Source organism: Pseudorasbora parva, chromosome 6 (genome assembly GCF_024679245.1).
Source record: "Pseudorasbora parva isolate DD20220531a chromosome 6, ASM2467924v1, whole genome shotgun sequence".
NCBI lineage: Eukaryota > Metazoa > Chordata > Actinopteri > Cypriniformes > Gobionidae > Pseudorasbora > Pseudorasbora parva.
Window position 1 is genome coordinate 37,485,803 of NC_090177.1, and position 18,524 is coordinate 37,504,326.

The following is an 18,524-nucleotide window of genomic DNA, read 5'->3' on the forward strand; positions in this document are numbered from 1 at the left end:
AGTGGCAGGTCACCCGCAGCAGTGTGACAGTAAATCACCTTTACAGAGCAACAGGGTCCCCATGTTCAGAGGAGACCAGACTCCTCCCATGTGTTTTCAACCACAAAGTTTTGTTTTTACTTTCAGAGCTATTTCCTGAAGCAACCGGGGCCCTGTAGTTGCTGCACTATTAAAGAGGGCATTGGTGCAGCATAATTCAGCATTTCTCAGTCACTTTGATAACGTTCTCAAATCAAAATGGAACATCTCAAAGCTGCCTGTTCTTCCTCCACATACTTTAGTCACTTGCTATTAGACAGTTTTATAAAGCAGTGTCCTATACTTGCTAATGAAGTACACAGTGAGTCTGTGAACAGCAGGGATTGTTGTGTGTCACTCACTCTGTTGACTCTTGTCCTTGTGTTTGAGTTGCTGTAGCTGTTGTTTGGCTTGTTCTTGGTCTCGCAGATGCTGCTCCATGTTATACTGCTTGAAAAAAAGAAGAGTATAACATCCTAATTATTCAGACTATAAAAATGCTATCTAGCTAGTACATGTATGTTGGGAATTATTAATTAAATAAATTATGTTCTCATGTTTTCTGCTTTGTAAAAAAGGTGCAAGACATCTTTACAAGAGTACATCATTTAGAAAGCATCACATTCTGTTTTAAAGAGGATCTATGGTGCCTTTTTCATGTTCAAATTGATTTAGTGTGTAATGTTGCTGAACAAAGTTCAGAGCACAATGGGAAAAATAATGTTTTTTAAACCTTTAACCATGGAAACATGTTCTAATAGAGCCCAATAACAAAATCAAGATATTATAGGTTTAATTAAAAGTTTAAATATACTTTAATAGCCATATTAAAAGAAAAGTTTGGGGTTGGCAATGTTATATGTTAAATGTTTTTGAAAATGTTTCCTTCTTCTTGCCAGCCTTCGCTCCTCACGTGCATCAATGAGCCTTGGCCGCCCATGACCCTGTGGCCGGTTCTCCACTGTTCCTTTTGGAGCACTTTTGATAGAGACTGACCACTGCAGACCGGGAACAGCCCACAAGAGCTGCAGTTTTGGAGATGCTCTGACCCAGTCGTCTAGCCATCACAATTTGGCCCTCGTCAAACTCACTCAAATCCTTATGCTTGCCTATTTTTCCTGCTTCTAACACATCAACTTTGAGATAAAATGTTCACTTGCTGCCTAATATATCCCACCAAATAACAAGTGCTGTGATGAAGAGATAATCAGTTTCATTCACTTCACCTGTCATAATGTTATGCCTGTATATATATATATATATATATATATATATATATATATATATATATATATATATATATATATATATATATATATATATATATATATATATATATATCCTTTTGAATGGTTTGTAATGAGTGATTTATAATTAAGCTAAGGGGTTTATGTTCCAGCACCAACAAAGATGTTGATTGTGACAGAAATGTGTCTAATTAGGCATTAAGAAGCTATTTAAACGTGTTTCTCTACGTCTCTGACTGCACTGAGATCAGTGTGTATGGCGCGTGTACCTGAATATGCTGCAGCTGCGGCTGGCTGTACTGGGAACAGTGCTGCGGATTGAAGGGGCCGATCAGCAGAGGGGGGTGCAGAGGGGACAGGAAGGCCGTGTCCGAACCCGGACGCACCAGACGCTCGCCTACACGCAGGTCCATGGGGGCGGGGCCCGTGGGAGACAACAGTGACTCTTCTGGATGGACAGAAACACACACATTTATTCGATATTTTTAAAAACTGACTATGATGTAAGACTTAGAGAAATAGGAGAAAAAATATAAATATTATTAAAATATAAAATAAGGGTTTTCTATTTGAATATTTTATAAAACGTAATGTATTCCTGTGATCAAAGCTGAATTTTCAGCATCATTACTCCAGTCTTCAGTGTCACATGACCCTTCAGAAATCATTCTCATGATGATTAAGAAATAGGTATTATTATTAGCAATGTTCAAAACAGCTGTGATGCTTCAGATTATTTTATTAACATTTGGAAACCTTATACATTTCTATTAATCAGTTTAAGTTTTTTTTTTTTTAAAAGCGTAAAAAATTAAGTATATTATATTTAGGATGATTTTTTTATTTGCATTGTGACAATATTTTCAGGACAATTAAGACAATTTTCACACAATAGCTTTTTTTAATACTTGTATTTATATGTGTGTCTTTCAATTTATTATCATTCTCATTCAATTATATTTTTATATTTGTGTGTGATTGATGCAAAACAAAATAAAGCAACACAAAAATATATCCATAATACAATGGTGAAAATGTCACACACTGCAAAAACCTTAATGGTTCTGAAACAGGCCAGTTTTTTTTGTCAAATTTTCTTCACAGACTTCATAAAAATCAAAATATTAATACAGTTATTGAGGTCCTCGCATCATAGCTAGCTCACCTGTTGACCCTCCATTATTTTGATTTAGTAATCTCTTTAAAACAATGACAGGACATTTCCAGTGGTAGGAGAGGGATGCAGGTGAAAATGCAGTAAAAGAGAAAAGAAAGCGAGAGAGAAAGAGAGAAAGATGTGTGTGTTGGCGCAAGTGCATGTCCCAAAATTTTCCTTATGGCACATTCTGCAGTGATATAAAGTCGCCTGATTTCCATAACTTTTGCATGCTGCTTTAATAATATTTGCATGGTACCAGTGAGTCAATGGGACGCACTGCCTCACCCTTACATCAAGCGCTCTCACACAGAGCAGACAGGAAAATCACAAACACACTCACAAAAAGCCGCCGTGTGCATGTAGGTTGGTGCATATCTGGGCTACCACAGCACTGATGTCAGTCATGCAGCTCTGGCGCGTTGCCCAGCTAAAACCAGAGCACGTTTGTGAATGCGCTTGACAGATTTCTCATCTGAAGAGTTAACCAAGCATGTCTACCATAGAGTTCAGTATTTCCCAACTCTTTCCCATTTATTTCCAAAAACGCCTCGCAAAAATAGCTGTCTCTCACACTTGCAAGAAGACCTAGTGCCGCAGAAATTGTGACTCATGCCCTTTTGACGGCCCAAAGCACACTTACTATTGTGTTCCTGTAAATTGTGACTGCTTTGTCACCTTCATTCTGACACAAATCACTGAACAAAACCGCTTTCTACAGCAGACCAATGAGCAGCGTGGAAAATGACTCACGGATGACTTCAACCGGTGAGGAACAATGTGTACCTTTTGAGCTGGTTCGTTATGCAAGAGGAACAAACTGAGAAAGAATAAGAAATGTGATCAAGAGATGACATGAGGTGGCAGGTGAAGGTCCGTTTAAGGCCTTTTACGAAGTCTTGATTTAGTTTTTGGGGTATACAAATATATGTTTGCATGCTTGGTTGTCAAAAAAAAATATTGTTTCATAAAATGTGCAGCACACACATACATGTTTCGGTTATAATGTTTAGGCACAGTGTTAAAAATAAATTTTAACCACTAAGTTCGACAGCCTTTAAAGGTTTTAGCAACATCTCTCTGACAGCAACAACACCGTCTTCTCTAATGCAGCACCTTTTTGCGTTGGGCGGGGTTATTTAAATGAGTTACATTATGACTTCAGAAGATCTCACGGCAATGCGTACATATTTTACGAGGTGGTTAATTCGTATGAATTTGTACGACGTCATTCGTACGTTTTTGATAATACGTACAAATTGATCGTGAGATAGCGTTAAAGCAACACGTTGTGGTCCAAACAAGCCGTTCATTGTAGTTCTTGAAAAGTGGTTTCTTTAAAATAAAATATTTCCCTTAGGTGTGAGCAGATCTTTTCTTATGCTCAAACACTAACTAAAGTTGGAACAGCAGGATAAGACCCCTTTAAGACTAGTGGCTGACCAATATAAATCACTATGGCTGATAATGGCCGATGAGTTTTTCTGTTTGGCCGCCGTGATGGAAGCGGGACATTTATTTTGACCACTTCAAACTATGCTGCTCTATATCTGGTCGTTCACTGTGTCATATTCACTGTGTGATGTCTGACGCGTGTAAAATTAGTTACCTTGTCTTTATTTCCGACACACAGGCTTACCAGAGTACTGAGTGTACAGTGTTTACTGCCTTTTTATGCATATTTAAGATTCTTCAATTGTGAAAAAAACATGTATTTTATGATTAAAGGTGTATTAGGATTAAAGCAATTATCAATAAAGTTGCCATAAAGTATAAATCATTTAAGTTCAATTAATGTTTTCATATATATAGGCTATATATTCATTTTTAAATTGTTATTATAATTTATAATTTCCTTTTTTTTGTAAATTGGTGTAAAATAAACCTTTAATTGTTCCGTAATTGTTATCCATGTTTTATATATGTATGTATATATTGTATATATGTATTTTATATATATATATATATATATATATATATATATATATATATATATATATATATATATATATATATATATATATATATATACATTTATGTATGTATGTATGTGTGTGTGTGCATATGTACATGTATATATATGTAAGTTTAAGTAAGGGTTTTCAAGTCTTTTAAGTAAAAGACAGCAACGGCCATCAAAAAAATCAAAATCAATTTCAGTTTACCGCCAGTTATGACAAGAGAACAGGAGTGCCGTGAGAACGGCCAGAAGTGACCCGCTGGAGTTGTTTACATGATGAGGGATGTCCTGACATGTTCTGACACAGTCCAGGATCTCCTCAACCCCTTTTTAGGGTCTTGAAATGGAGAAGAGGAACATCTTGGCACCGCAGCCCTGGATGCCAAACATGTTTTGGGTTCTTGCTTCCCTGAGCTCTCAACATCCAGGGTATTCCCACCCAGACGTGTACAAGATCCGCAGAGCTCTACTGTATTCCAGGAAATAACACGACTCCCACTTCTTTTTTCCCCCCCACAGCATTCCCTTCCTGATAACAGAACATTTACTATATTCCACCCTGCATGGATTATTCCAGCTTTCAGCGTTGCGTGGCATTGTGAGAAATGACCTACCGGCCCAACGCTGACAGATCCAGGAAAGGAACTCAAAGTCCCAGAGGAAAATGAGACGGAATTGAGCAATATGGTGTTTTCCGACCTTTAGAGTGCTAAGGATATCCATTTCTTGAAATGAAATGTGCTATACTACTATCACGGTACTCTTTGAAGCACGTGTAAATACTATGGTGCATGAATATGGTAATCTTTTAATAACAAATACATGTTTATAGTGCAATAAATCCATTTCAATCATGACTTTGGGAAGTGAATTAAACAGCATTTACTGATAAGAATGGAATGTACTTAGGCGTTGTCTTGGCGGACTAAATCTGCTACGCTGGGGCTGCTGGCATGAGTGAATACTGTCAAAACATGCACATAAATACAGGGAAAAGCATACAAGATGCTGCAAGGAAAGCCGAGAGAGTCCCCTAGCAGATCTAGGCAGGTGGTGCTGGGGAAGGTGGAGGGTTAGGAAAAGTGTTGACCCAGTTCAGAAAGGAAATAAAAAGGTTATGTACATAGAACAAACAGATTCAGTCGGCTTTAAGAGAACCAATCAGCTGCTCTGAATAGTTTCATGACTTAACTATGTACAGTATGTTACATAAATAATACAGGAACAAATGTGTGTTTGTGTAGTGAGGCAAGTAGTGTGTTTGTGTGCATGCACTTTTGGTACTCCTACACAGAAAGCCAAACAAAAGAGTCAGAGCCAACTCAACAAAAACAGGCCAACAAATACACTAATAAAAGTGACAGACAAGCAGATGTGCAGTGGAATGCACAACCAAAATGTGTGTGTGAGGGACCTCTTCCTTCAAAGCTGTGCGACTGTGTGTCTGCAGGAAAAAATGTGTAAGTATGAATCTGCTTCTAAGGAAACTCTGAGTTGGTGAACATAAGCGTGAGACCGACTGCAAACGAAACTGGTTGTCAAATGCCAGAAATTACTTTAAAAAAAGTTAAATCTGCAACACATACTTGAGTTTGGGGTCAGTTTCTTTTCTTTTCTTTTTGAGTAAATGAATGTTCATTGTATATATAATGTATAATGTATATATAATGTTGAACTTTCTATTTATCAAATAATCCTTAAAAAAATGTTTCTCGAGCATCAAATCATCATATTACACTGATTTCTGAAGGATCATGCGACACTAAAGACTGAAGTAATGATGATTTGATGACAAGAATACATAACAGTAAAAAATAATAATTAAAAAAAAAATATATATATATACACACACACAAATGTGTTAATTCAATTTGTATTTTTGATCGAATAAATGCAGGATTAGAGAACAAAAGAGAATTATTATTTTAGAAACATTAGAAATCTTAAGGATCTAAAACTTTTGAACAGTAATATACAATAGCCATGCCATTGCATTCTGTGAAATATCTTAAAAAATATTATTATTAATATTAAAAATATTAATATTATATCTGATGCCAGAGCTATGAGTGTTATTGTGGTTGCACTTTAGAGTAGGTTCCAATTCTCACTATTAACAAGCTATTAAACTATGACTTTCGCTTCAATAAACGCCTAATTACTGTTTATTAATAGTTAGTAAAGTAGTTGTTAAATTTAGGTATTTTATATAGATCTAGAACACGGCCATGCAAGTACTAATAAACTGCAAATATAATGCATATGGTAACATGCATGCTTATAAGCAACTTAATTGTGAGAATTGGACCATAAACTAAAGTGTTACCTAGTTTTTGAAGGGTAATTGCTAGAAAAGTATTTCATTTCTTGAAATAAAAGCAGGTTTCTATGATATTCTGGTCTCTGTATACGGTGAAAGTTGTACATCTGATAGTTTAGAAAGGAATTAGTCACGTTGTGTGAGCAACAGTAATATTAATAGTGACATTATTAGTAATACTCTAAATTAACTGTATTTTTAGAACAAGGCAGCATTAAATCCAGGTGTGTTTTTCCTTGAGTGATGTAGACAGTCTGACTGCAGTTGATAACTTCCTGTAGCTATACCTATTCATTATGCAGTGAGGAAGAAATGCTGGCACGTCAGAGATAATTTTAGGTTTTTGGTGTGTAATATCTCACTAGTTCATGTAATGTATGCAGAACATAACGTCTGAAGGAGCTTTTGCCACTCCTAAAAGTGTTTTCAGCATCTTTAGATCAGATGATCCTTTTGCTTGTCAAGCAGCATTTGTTCTGCACAGGCTTCTTCAATTGATTATAGAGAACTTTGAAAATTAAAGACGTTCTTGATGTTACATTATAAGTTGTTCGGTTCAATGTATTGTTCGAACAAGTTTTCTAAAGAACTAGTTCATAAAATGCCTTGCTTAAAGGTCTGTGTTGAACTTAAAAACGGTGTTTGCCTGTGCAAAACATGCCACTATGATGCCAGGGAGTTGTCATGCAGTTTCTAAGGTGTTTAAAGTGTTTTTTATTGCATAACTATGCTAGGCAGTTGCTATGAGTGGTCACTAGGTGGTTATTTACTAGCTCAAGTCAAAAAAGACCACCAAGTCTGGCTCGTTCCTTTTCAGTGGTAGTCTCCTGGATTTTGACTTGTCTCTCCTAAAAGAACAATATATATATATATATATATATTTGATGCAGGACCAGTAATAAATGATAAACTAGGTGTTTTGTCACTGCAGTGACTGTGAGACATTTATTTCCATGACTAGCATCAGTCAGACAGAAAAAATACACAAGTTCCAGTGTGTAGCACACTTCTACTTCCAGCCCTCTCACACCCGGACCTGTTTGACCAGCACAACCAGTTTAAAAAGGCTTCTCTCAGCACACGCGTTGTATGTCAAGCCATGTGTGTGTGTGTGTGTGTGTGTGTGTGTGTGTGTGTGTGTGTGTGTGTGTGTGTGTGTGTGTGTAATAGTCATGCTGACTAACTTCAGAACCTCTATGGATAAAAATAACACATACAGGTGCCATCAAGTGTGACTTGCTCAATAGAGAACTCATAATCAGTCATAAATCAAAGGATTCTGGTCATCTGCTTATCTTCCTTTGAAATCAAATAACTGTGTTGCATCGCTGCATCAGTGGGAAGAGAATTACAATAATATAAATAAAGTCCCAAGTGCCCAACCAAAGGGAACACTGATCACCATAATGGTGAGTTAAAACCTTATAGTCAGCTTATGCGGTTCTCTCACATTTTTCATTTGTATTGGCAATTTAAAATTCAGGATGACTTTGGGAAAACAGTGAATGCCAACAGAGAAAAATAACTGCAGAATTGGAGGAACTGGCAACCTGTGGTGTCGAAATACTATTGAGTGAACCGGCAACGTGCGGTATCGCACAGACCAAAACAAAAACAGACATTCTGACACGTAACGTGCTTTTAAAGCAGAATAACTGGCAGTAGCATTGTTTTTCTGAGAAACGAGTATGTGAACGAGCATGTTTCCTACATATCTGTAGACATATGATGGCATTTTTATGCTTTAGTTCGATCCAAAACTTACATACAGCACCTTTAAGAATTGTGCCGCCTCAAAAACGTTTTTTTTTTTTTGCTTGATAAAAGGGCACTCAAACCAATCAATTAATCTTAACTTGGGTTTTTTAAGTAAAAAAAGCCTAGTATGTGACCAGTAAAGATTACTAGAAATCTCTTATTCGCAATGAAGATGGATTAATTATCCACCTTTGATAATAAAATTATCTTTAGTCAATATATAGTCATAAGACCGGCCTGTACGCGAAATGGAATACCCTAACAATGGAAACCATAGCTTCTGATAAAACATAAATAAATTGCCACCACAATTTTATTGTAGATACAGCACCATGCCATAACCAGGCACAATACGATAAAAGGCTCTGTTCACATTGTCAGTCTAAATCCTATTATGGTGTATCCGACTGGAATCTGTCTTCAGCTGATTTGTGTGCCCATTGCTGCCATTTTGGTTTTTCTAGAAAATCTGCACTTTTTTCTATAGCAGCGACGTTGAGTTAATAGGTATACGCGAGGGGTGTGACAAGACGAGACACGAGATTGGGTTCACAAGAATGAGACAAGATTTTTTTTCCTCTGACAAAATTCATGAATGGAAAAAAAGTATGCGGGTGCATTTTGAAATATGTTTTGACTAATCAGCTTGTAATGAATGTCATGTCAGATCTACTTTCTGAGTATAAATTATCAAATGCACTGAAAGACGACAATATACAAGAACTGTATACAATATACTCAACTGACGGCTTCTCTCCTGTATGAGTTCACACACGTTTCTTTGGTTCGTACTGCCTGAGACTGTGTGTGACCTTGTATTTTAATTCCTTTCCACAAATTGAACATGGAAATAAAAACAGTTTAAAGAGTCTTATTAAGTGCAAACAATAAGTCCAAGTCTCAATATTCAAAGTGCAAACAGAGAGCAGAGCTAAGAGGTGGTTACAACTACACAGCCCAGCCTAAGATAGCTGTGATATTGGGGGACAGGCTGTTGTACGTCCCCTAATTTCATCAGAGGAACTCACATTTACTGCTTGAGGACACGCAACAGGATTTAGCGCAAGTGAGAATGAAAGTTGATGAGTTGATTTATCCGCGATTTAATATGCTCCCGTTTATAGAGAATTTCTGATGGATGCTAAGGCTTTTTAGGTCAAGTAGAATCTGTGTTATCTGACCCAGTTTGTTTGCTGGTAGCAATACACCGTGTTCTCCGCTAACTGGCAACCCTGATGTCGAAATACTATTAGGTGAACTGGCAACGTGCGATATCGCACAGAACAAAACAAAAACAGACATTCCAACACGGGACGCACATTTCAAAGTAGAATAACTGAAACGAGTATGTGAACTCAGCATGTTTCCCAAATATCTGCAAACATATTATGGAATTCATATGCTTTAGCAAAGTGAAAAACTTACATACAGCACCTTTAATAAAGCCTGAACCTCATCATCAGTCCATTGGTTGTATTTTTTAAACTTCATTGTTGATTCGAATAGCAAACAACTCTTCCTGCACTCAACGCAACTGACTTTTAAAAGTGGTGTTTGAAATAAAATGCTGCATGAACTCAACCGATCGGCATGTTTAGCACGCAAGTGCCACCCCCTTCGCTAAAGTATAACCTTGCGTGCAGGGAACTTAATTTAGACTATGATACCTGCGTCAAAACAAAACTGCAACCTCCCGCGATCTCTCTTGAAGCCAATGGGGAAGTAATGTAAACTGCAATTCATCGACTGGCCACTAGGGACAGGCTCCAGAAGGAGCAGAATCTCATTGAGCCCCATGTTAAAATGCCCAAATTTACAGCAGAAAAAACATGTTTACAGCCTGGTACAAATTGTGGTTTTTGTCTATAATGCTAATTTCGCCCTTCATGACAACTGTGAGGGGGTGAATTTTTGGGGATGAACTCATTCGTTTGCGTTATATAAAGCCTTAACGTTCTGCATAATTAAGGGTGTGGCTACTTTGAGTGACAGGTGGATAGCCATTAATCCGCCGTCTATAGTCATTGCGTCACTTAAGCCCCGCCCACATCCCGCCTTTTTGCCCATTTTCTGTTATCCAGGAGTAACACACGATGACGCGTCCATATTTTTTTTTACACTTTATGGTTGAAACACACTGAGCACAACCCCAAAGTCCCTAGTTCCTGGGGAAAGTTCCTGCGGTGCTAAGTTCCTATAGTCCTCGTCTTTGGTGTGAACGGCCTTTTATCCTGATAAAGGTGGATAATGCTGGCTTGTCAGTCAGTGCTGCTGAGCCTACACCACTTGACCTTCACGAACGAATCCTGTCCAAGAACACCAGCTGTACGGGCTGTTCTAAGTTTGAGCCACACACACACACACACACACACACACACACACACACACACACACACTGCTGTTGGCCAGCGATGTCGCCTGAGTCACAGCAGAATGGGAAATGGAGAACAATAGGAGGCAAGCTGTCGCTGTAAATCTGGAGGCCTAGAAAAAGAGCCGGTTTGTGTGTTTGTGAGTGTGTGTGCTGATCTGAAAATAACACCAGCCAGCAAAACAGGAAGTGCGGAACGAGTGACATCTGCTTGTACGGGGTCAGAACCAACCCCCGCCCCCCCGCCGTGAGATGTTGACGTTAGGCTGCGTAAATGGCATGTAGCGGCGCAGCTATTCTGGAGTGGGAGGGAGAGATGCTTCTTTTTTAGCTCTGATCGTTTCAATGGCCACTTTTGTTTGTGATGCTCATCTGACAGTCGAGGAGGGGCGAAATGTGCCACGAACTTCCTCAGGGCAGGGAAGAGTTCAAGAAGCGAGGGATTTTCTCTTGAAACAAAGTTGGATTCTTGAAGGGTCTGATTTGATACGGTAGTTGACTCGGTTCACAGAAGTGAAAGTGGTCATCGTTTGATGTGTATGTGACGGCTACTTCATGAGTGGCATCGGTTTTGTGTGTGAAAGGGTTGTGGTGTGTGTCTGAAACCTTACGAAAACCTGCAGATAAGACCCGTCAGAGCATCTGTGCGAGTGCGCGCACTCCAAAGAGATCGACAACAAGCTCTGACTGCCATGTAGTCTGTCATCAGCCTTAGGAGTGTGTTGAGTGACCACACACAAACACACACACAGCTGGATAATGGCCTCTAGAGATATCTACAAAGCTTTCGGGTTGTGTGTTCACTAACGGTGGCGATTAAACTCTAAGTGTTCCCTCTTCACTAAACTGACTCACATCCAACATGGCATTTAAATCTGATTTAAAGGACTATGAGTTCAACTTTATCAGTTCAACTTTAATAACTCGAATGCTTATTTAGCTATAAGAAAATGCCGGTTAACCAGCAGCCTGTAAATAAAATGCTGTGGTAGTAATGAGTTGATTTTAATTTGGTTTTAAAATGTGCAGCAACCAACAGTCACAGGTGCCTAACCAGTCTCATGAAAATACAATACCATGCATACTTCACTTCACTTAAAGCCCTTATACACAATGCGTTATAAAAGTGTTTTAACGCATTAATTATACCTTGTAATGCACCTCATAACGCAATATGGTCTTGTGAGTTCATTGTTCAACAAACAATGCAAATTTGTTCAGATGTAACAAGAAATCTGCAAATATTATAAAGCACTTTAATGTTGGTTACAATGATTTATGAAATACAATGCACTTTATTAATACCTTTATAATGTATTACACATAAAGGCCTTAGGTAAAATGTTACTAATATATTTACTGTAATTCATGGAGAAGGAAATCAAGTGTTTTGTATTAAACTGTCTGTCAAATGGGGATATTATTGATATACTACAATAATATTTATAAATAAAAAAATAATTAGCACTTATTTTGTTATTTTCAGTCCTTTTTAGTAATTTTATTTTGTCATTTTGATGATTTTTTAAACATTTCTACCATCTTTAATTGATTTTTAATTTTATTTCAGTTATATTTTTGTATATCTTGTTTTATTTTAGTTAGTGGCGAAGGCAACATTATTAATTTTCATGTAATGTTTTCATTTCAATTAATGAAAACTCACTGTAAAATCCAACAGCTGTTCTTACTAAGAATTTTTAGTAAACTTTACTTAATGTCCAATAATTTATTGAACTTACTTAAAACAATTTAGTAATCTGAACTATTTGCATGCTATGCCTTTGTTACTTAGAAAACTCAAGTAAACATTACTTGACTGGTTTGAGTACCATTTTGCCAAAGGGAAAAAAAAAAACAGTGTGTGGGCAAAAGGTTGAGGCGGGGCAATTCTTAATAGACTTTTCAGTAATTTCCTCCACTTCTGCAGTCATCGTTCTTCTTAGATGCATTCACTCATTTTCCAGCAAATGTTATTAAAAAATACAACTAAATACTTTGGGAAAGCGTCACAAAAGCTGACTTCATAACTTTATGTTGATTTCCTAAAATTTCTCACCATTATGGTGATCAGTGTTCCCTTTGGTTGGGCAAACGTAATTTATATTACTGTAAATCTCTTCCTATTGATGCAGCAATGCAACACGAAATCACAGTTACCTGATTTCAAAGGAAGGGAAGTAATAAGTGTGTGTGTGTGTGTGTGTGTGTGTATGTATATATATATATACATATATATATATATATATATATATATATATATATATATATATATATATATATATATATATATATATATATATATATATATATATACACACACACATACATATACACATATGCTTATATAAATACATCTACACACACACACACACACACACAAATATATATATATATATATATAAATGTAATGCCAATTAATGACCTTTTAACATTTCATTGCTAACACTTCTGACAAACTTTTACTTTTTTGAGTCACACACAGACTTCAACATTCATCATGCAAAACACAACAATGATAAAAAAAATTTTGTTATACTTAATAAAACAAGTTCATTTGCTGTCATTATTGGGGTTATACTGACAAAAGACTGGAAAAAAATGGTACAATAAAGCCAAAAGTACTAAACCGGAGTTACGATTGCCCTGTGATTAATTTATTCGTGCTGCACTGTATTCTGGGAGTACACTTCCTCAGCTCACAGATAAATTAAGTCGACACAACTTGAATGGTTTAAGTAAGAAAAACTTGGTGCAATTAAGCTTACTTAATTGAGTTTTAAACTCAGCTTACTTGAGAATTTTAAGGCAATCGGTTTCCTAATATTTTCCTAGTTATGTGAACACTAATAACAAGTTAACACAACTAATAATTTTGAGTTAAGTATACTTAATTAACAAGTTTTCTGTACAAATTTTGTTAAGTTTTGCCAACAAAAAAATAACACGCTACTTTACTTGAAAATTTTAAGGTAACCGGTTTCCTCACTTTTTCTAAGTAAAGTAAACTTATTACGTTTTAGATTTAAATTACAGCACTGTTGAAAACCTGTTTAAAACCATCATTATTTTTCAATAATTGAATTGTGCAAACAAACAAAAAACAATTTAATTTAATAATGAAATCACCAATTGACCCCTTCTAGGCTTTTCTGTCAAAGAGATATGAAGCTCATTTTACACACATATTTCAGTAAAATATGTTATAATATTGTAATTTGGAGTTACATGCACATGAAACACTACACTCTAAACAATGTTGGGTTGAAAATGGACAAACCCAGCAACTGGGCTGTTTTAACCCAGCGGTTGGGTTAAATGCTTGCTTAAAACAACCCAATTGCTGGCGTTGTCCGTTTTCAACCCAACTTGGGTTGTTTTTAACAGTAGGCATTTTTGAAAAAAATCAAAGAGCGTAAAACCAAATTGCTACATTAGAAACGAACGCAAATGTGTTATTGTTAGATATGATGCTAGATAATGTAAGTGTAGTACACGCGTTTGTTGCTACAAAAGATTTGATTGTCTGAGGTAGCTGTCCGCGGGTCACAGAAGACAACTTGAGTATTTCACACATAATATTTCTTGAATAAACTGCCTGAGAAAGTGCCTATTCTCATGTCAAAGCTCTGACCTCTGTTATGCCATCCATATCTCCTCAGATCCCGGAGATGAAAGCTGTCTCGGTGTGTGTGTGTGTGTGTGTGTGTGTGTGTGTGTGTGTGTGTGTGTGTGTGTGTGTGTGTGTGTGTGTGTGTGTGTGTGTGTGTGTGTGTGTGTGTGTGTGTGTTTGGAGGTTCAGAGAGAGCTGGGGGGTATGGGAGCGGGGAGCTGATTTGAAAACCTGACACTCCTGAGAAAGAAACTCAAGAGGCCTCCGGTCAGCCGCCGACGGGGCAAGAACCTCAGAGAGCTCCCGTCCGAGCTCGGGCGAGCGCATGCCTCGCGTCAAATCAGGGTGTGTTCGTTTATGCGCACTGAAGTTCATTTAATAGTTGGCAGAGAGGGTCTTTGTTTCTCTAGGTGGCTCGTTTATTGTGTTGAACTATAAACTGGTGTACTGAATCAAGATGCCGTTTGAGATTTGTACAGACAAACACAAATAAGTGTTTGCATTTGATATCATTCAATTTACAAGCACACGTTTGGCAACTGGATGCTATCCATGAAACTGATTTGCTTAAGGCAGGATCTGTTTATAGTTACACATAGCAAGATTAAAATGTTTGGACTGTTATGGAAATGTGTGCTGGGAATTCATACTCTCACATGAGACCTTACAATAAATTATCCCTCAAGAACAAACCTCAGAGGACATAAGAGTGAGTGAGTTATGCTAACCAATGGGAGCACAGAAGCACTTCCGTAAACAGCTTTCAAACATAGTGAAATAAAAGAGAGAGGATGGTATTGGGGTTGCTATAGGTGGAATTACTCAATTGAGGAAAGGTTCGTGGAGGTAGAGTATGGCAGCAATACTGGCTTTATGATGTTTCCTCAAGGGAAAAAACGATAGCGGCAGTGCTTCAGCAACCCGAGAGGATTAGCATTAGGCTAGTACAGCCAGTCTTTGTTTACACTCTTGTTTCCGGAAGTCAGTCGCTAGTTCCACTTTCTCGATGACATCAAGCACTGTAAAAAAGGCAAGCGATGATTGGACAGGAAGCAAGTTTCTTGTCCCCGACATGTCAAAAATGTATGATTCAAGAGCAAATAATACGACACAGTGACTATTGTAACAAATATTGTGTAGTCTTAAAGGTGCACTATGTAATTTTTCCGTCCGCTAGAGGGCGCCTATTCAAAACAAAGGCGTAGGTTGATGACGGCAAGTTTGAGGGCAGCATCTTAGGACATGTGGTCTTCACCTCACAGCCGGTGGGAAATAGGACTCGGGCAGAAATCATGTTGATGGATGTGATTATTAAAGCTACACTGTGTAACTTTTTTTGTTTATTCTTAGCTAAAAACACTCAGTTCTTTCAAAAATATATGTGCTCATTAATGTATATTTACTTCTTTCAAGTAATAAAGTATTCTCGTAAGTTTATAATATGCCATTGAAAATACATACGGGTGAGGGGTTCGAGTGCTGGTTGCCATGTTGCCCCTCCATCTTGAAAGTACATTAGGGAAAGAAGGACATTCCTGTAAATTCAAGCTTCGCCTTTCGCGTACCTCTAGCTCTCCCTCGCACCTCCGTCCCATCAACTGATCTCTGCTCACGGGGAAAATGATTTAGCCTACAATGTGAACTTTGCCTTACGCTAATGATGTCGTACAATATACAGAATAACGATAGCACTGATAAAAGTTACTTTACTAAGATTAGCTTGCATTCGTCTGGGAACCTGATAGCTGATGTTAGCAATGAAATGGTAAAAAAAAAAAAAGGAAAACGTAAAACTATTATTCATTTTACATAGATGTCATAACCTACATGTTAACTGGCACATTAAATAACTGCAAATTATAATCGTTTTCTAAAGTAACCTCATCACTCGAAGGAGCACTCATGGACGAGGTCGAACTGGAAGCCATGTTAATCTTGGACTAAATCGGCCACCGTAGTTAAAACGAAATCGGAATTGAGAGGAACAGAAACTATTATTCACTGGATGGTCATATACCTTTTCACCGCTAGATTGGGGAAAATATCACAGTGTAGCTTTAACGTTACTGTAGTATGAAGCAGACAAGTTTATTGTCCCCGACACGTCAAGAATTTATGATTTAAAATCACATAATATGACAGTGACTATTGTAACAAATACTATGTAGTCTTAACTGGGCTTTATTCAAGGAACTAACTGTAAACATTAGGGGTGGGATTAAAATTAATTCTCCGATTCTGAATACTTCTTTATTCACCTTTATTACTTTATATTTGAATGTATTTAACTTCAACAAACTTGCAGAGCAAGACTCTATGCAATCGCTTGCTCCGTCACGACCATATCTAACTTGCAAGGGATAACTGACCATAAAAGTCAGTTGTCATGAGCACGAACATGCACCACAGTATAAACTGCGTCATTATTCATTATCATTATTACATATTGGGGTCTTTAGCGACCCGGATCTATATCTAACAAAGATGGATCTCTACCTGTTGTGAGAATATAAACTGTCCTAATATTAGAGTAGTAATTAGAGAAGAATAAAATAAAGCATATTTTGTGACCTTTTGGAGCTTGTGAGGGTTCAGTTTGAGCAGATGTTTTATCCCATCATCATCATCACTGTCCTCATCAGAGCTCATTTCAGTTCATTCAGCATCTGCCTCATATTCACCATCTCAAACATATTCTCAAAACTATCATCTTCAACATCTTCAGAATCAATATTTAGCTCTCCGACAGCTTCTTCAGCAGATCCACCATCAGTGACAGTGACAGTAATATTTGACTGCGTTCAGTTCTCGCTCTGCAGTAAATCTCTGAGACATTTCAACTTTTGCTGATGATTCTTCCTATTCTTTTGTTTGTTTTGATTTTGAAACGTCACTTCATCATTGTGTGTCAGATATCACCACCACCCGGGTCACTAAAGACCCGAGGTATGCGTTTAAGGGTTAACTTTCAACATTTCGGTACAACAACCCACATTTGCGTTCATGTATTTGCCTTGAGTATGTTGCAGCCCTACGATTCATTGACTGCTGGTGTAACCATAGAACTACTGACTGGAAATACAAAACAATTAAGACTTACAGAGAAACGCAGGACGAGACACTCAAAGTAACCCGATAGTCGTGTTGGCACAAGCTCAGAAGGGCAGAGTTTGTACACACATATACTATGCAATGTACAAACTGCAAGTTTAAGGTGAGGGTTCAGGACTATGCAAGTACTTTGGTATGTTCATGAACTTGTTTTCTGAAATACACTTCCGGTGTAAAATAAATATGTTATATTTAGTTTATCGACACTGAATGTGCAAGAGTTAGCACAAAGTTTTTTTTTATATCCGTGTTAAATCAAACTATATGTGTACGAATTTGTTGCACTACAATTGTTTGAGACAAAAATCAACATATAGTTTTTGAAATGCTTTATTAGATTTTGCTTTAAATCTAACGATGTCAACAGGTTTGTTTGAGGTTAGATCTATGGGTAGGCTATATGGTAAATATCTTGGTATGAAGTCTGTGTGTGAGTGTGTCTGGTGTGTTAGTGTGGAACATAAGCTGATGTATAATGCATCCTGAGTATAATATTCCCACACTGTCCTGACCCAAGTTTCCAAAACTGCTCGTGTTCTCTGTCCAATGACCCCTGAGCACCCCCATTTAAACATTCAACAGCAACACGAGCTTCACAACACATCGGCGCAAAGCTCTTCATCTCTGCTGTTTCGCTCAGCCATAACGATAACAATTAACAATCAACAATTGACCAATGCCAGTCATTAATGTTTACTCCATCGCTCATGCTTGAGGTCCCATCAGACAAAAAAACATTACGCCCCAACTATGCGGATTTAATTGTTGTAAGAAAAGTAAACAAAAAAGTAAAATGACACGACTGAAAAGAAGAAATGCATGGAATCCAGAACACAAATTCTTAAAAATGCTTTTGTTTCTCTCACACTCATAGTAGCCTTTGTAGATACATTCTGCTTCCCCAGAGAACATTTTAAAGTGGAGTCTTTCTCAGCAGGAAGAACATTATAGTCTGTGTTCACACTTGGCA

General features: G+C 37.3%; 1 protein-coding gene across 3 annotated transcripts in view; it reads right to left on the reverse strand.

The window, feature by feature from the left end:
* hdac7a (histone deacetylase 7a) overlaps positions 1 to 18,524 on the reverse strand; it is a 121,179-nt gene that overhangs the window by 50,526 nt on the left and 52,129 nt on the right. For 2 of the 3 annotated variants that reach the window (XM_067446836.1, XM_067446838.1), the window contains exons 3-4: positions 1,535 to 1,713; positions 381 to 468 (exon numbers count right to left, since the gene is read on the reverse strand). In XM_067446836.1, coding sequence (XP_067302937.1) covers positions 381 to 468; positions 1,535 to 1,713 — 267 coding nt within the window. The remainder of the gene's footprint in view (positions 1 to 380; positions 469 to 1,534; positions 1,714 to 18,524) is intronic. The other variant, XM_067446837.1, reaches the window with a different exon arrangement.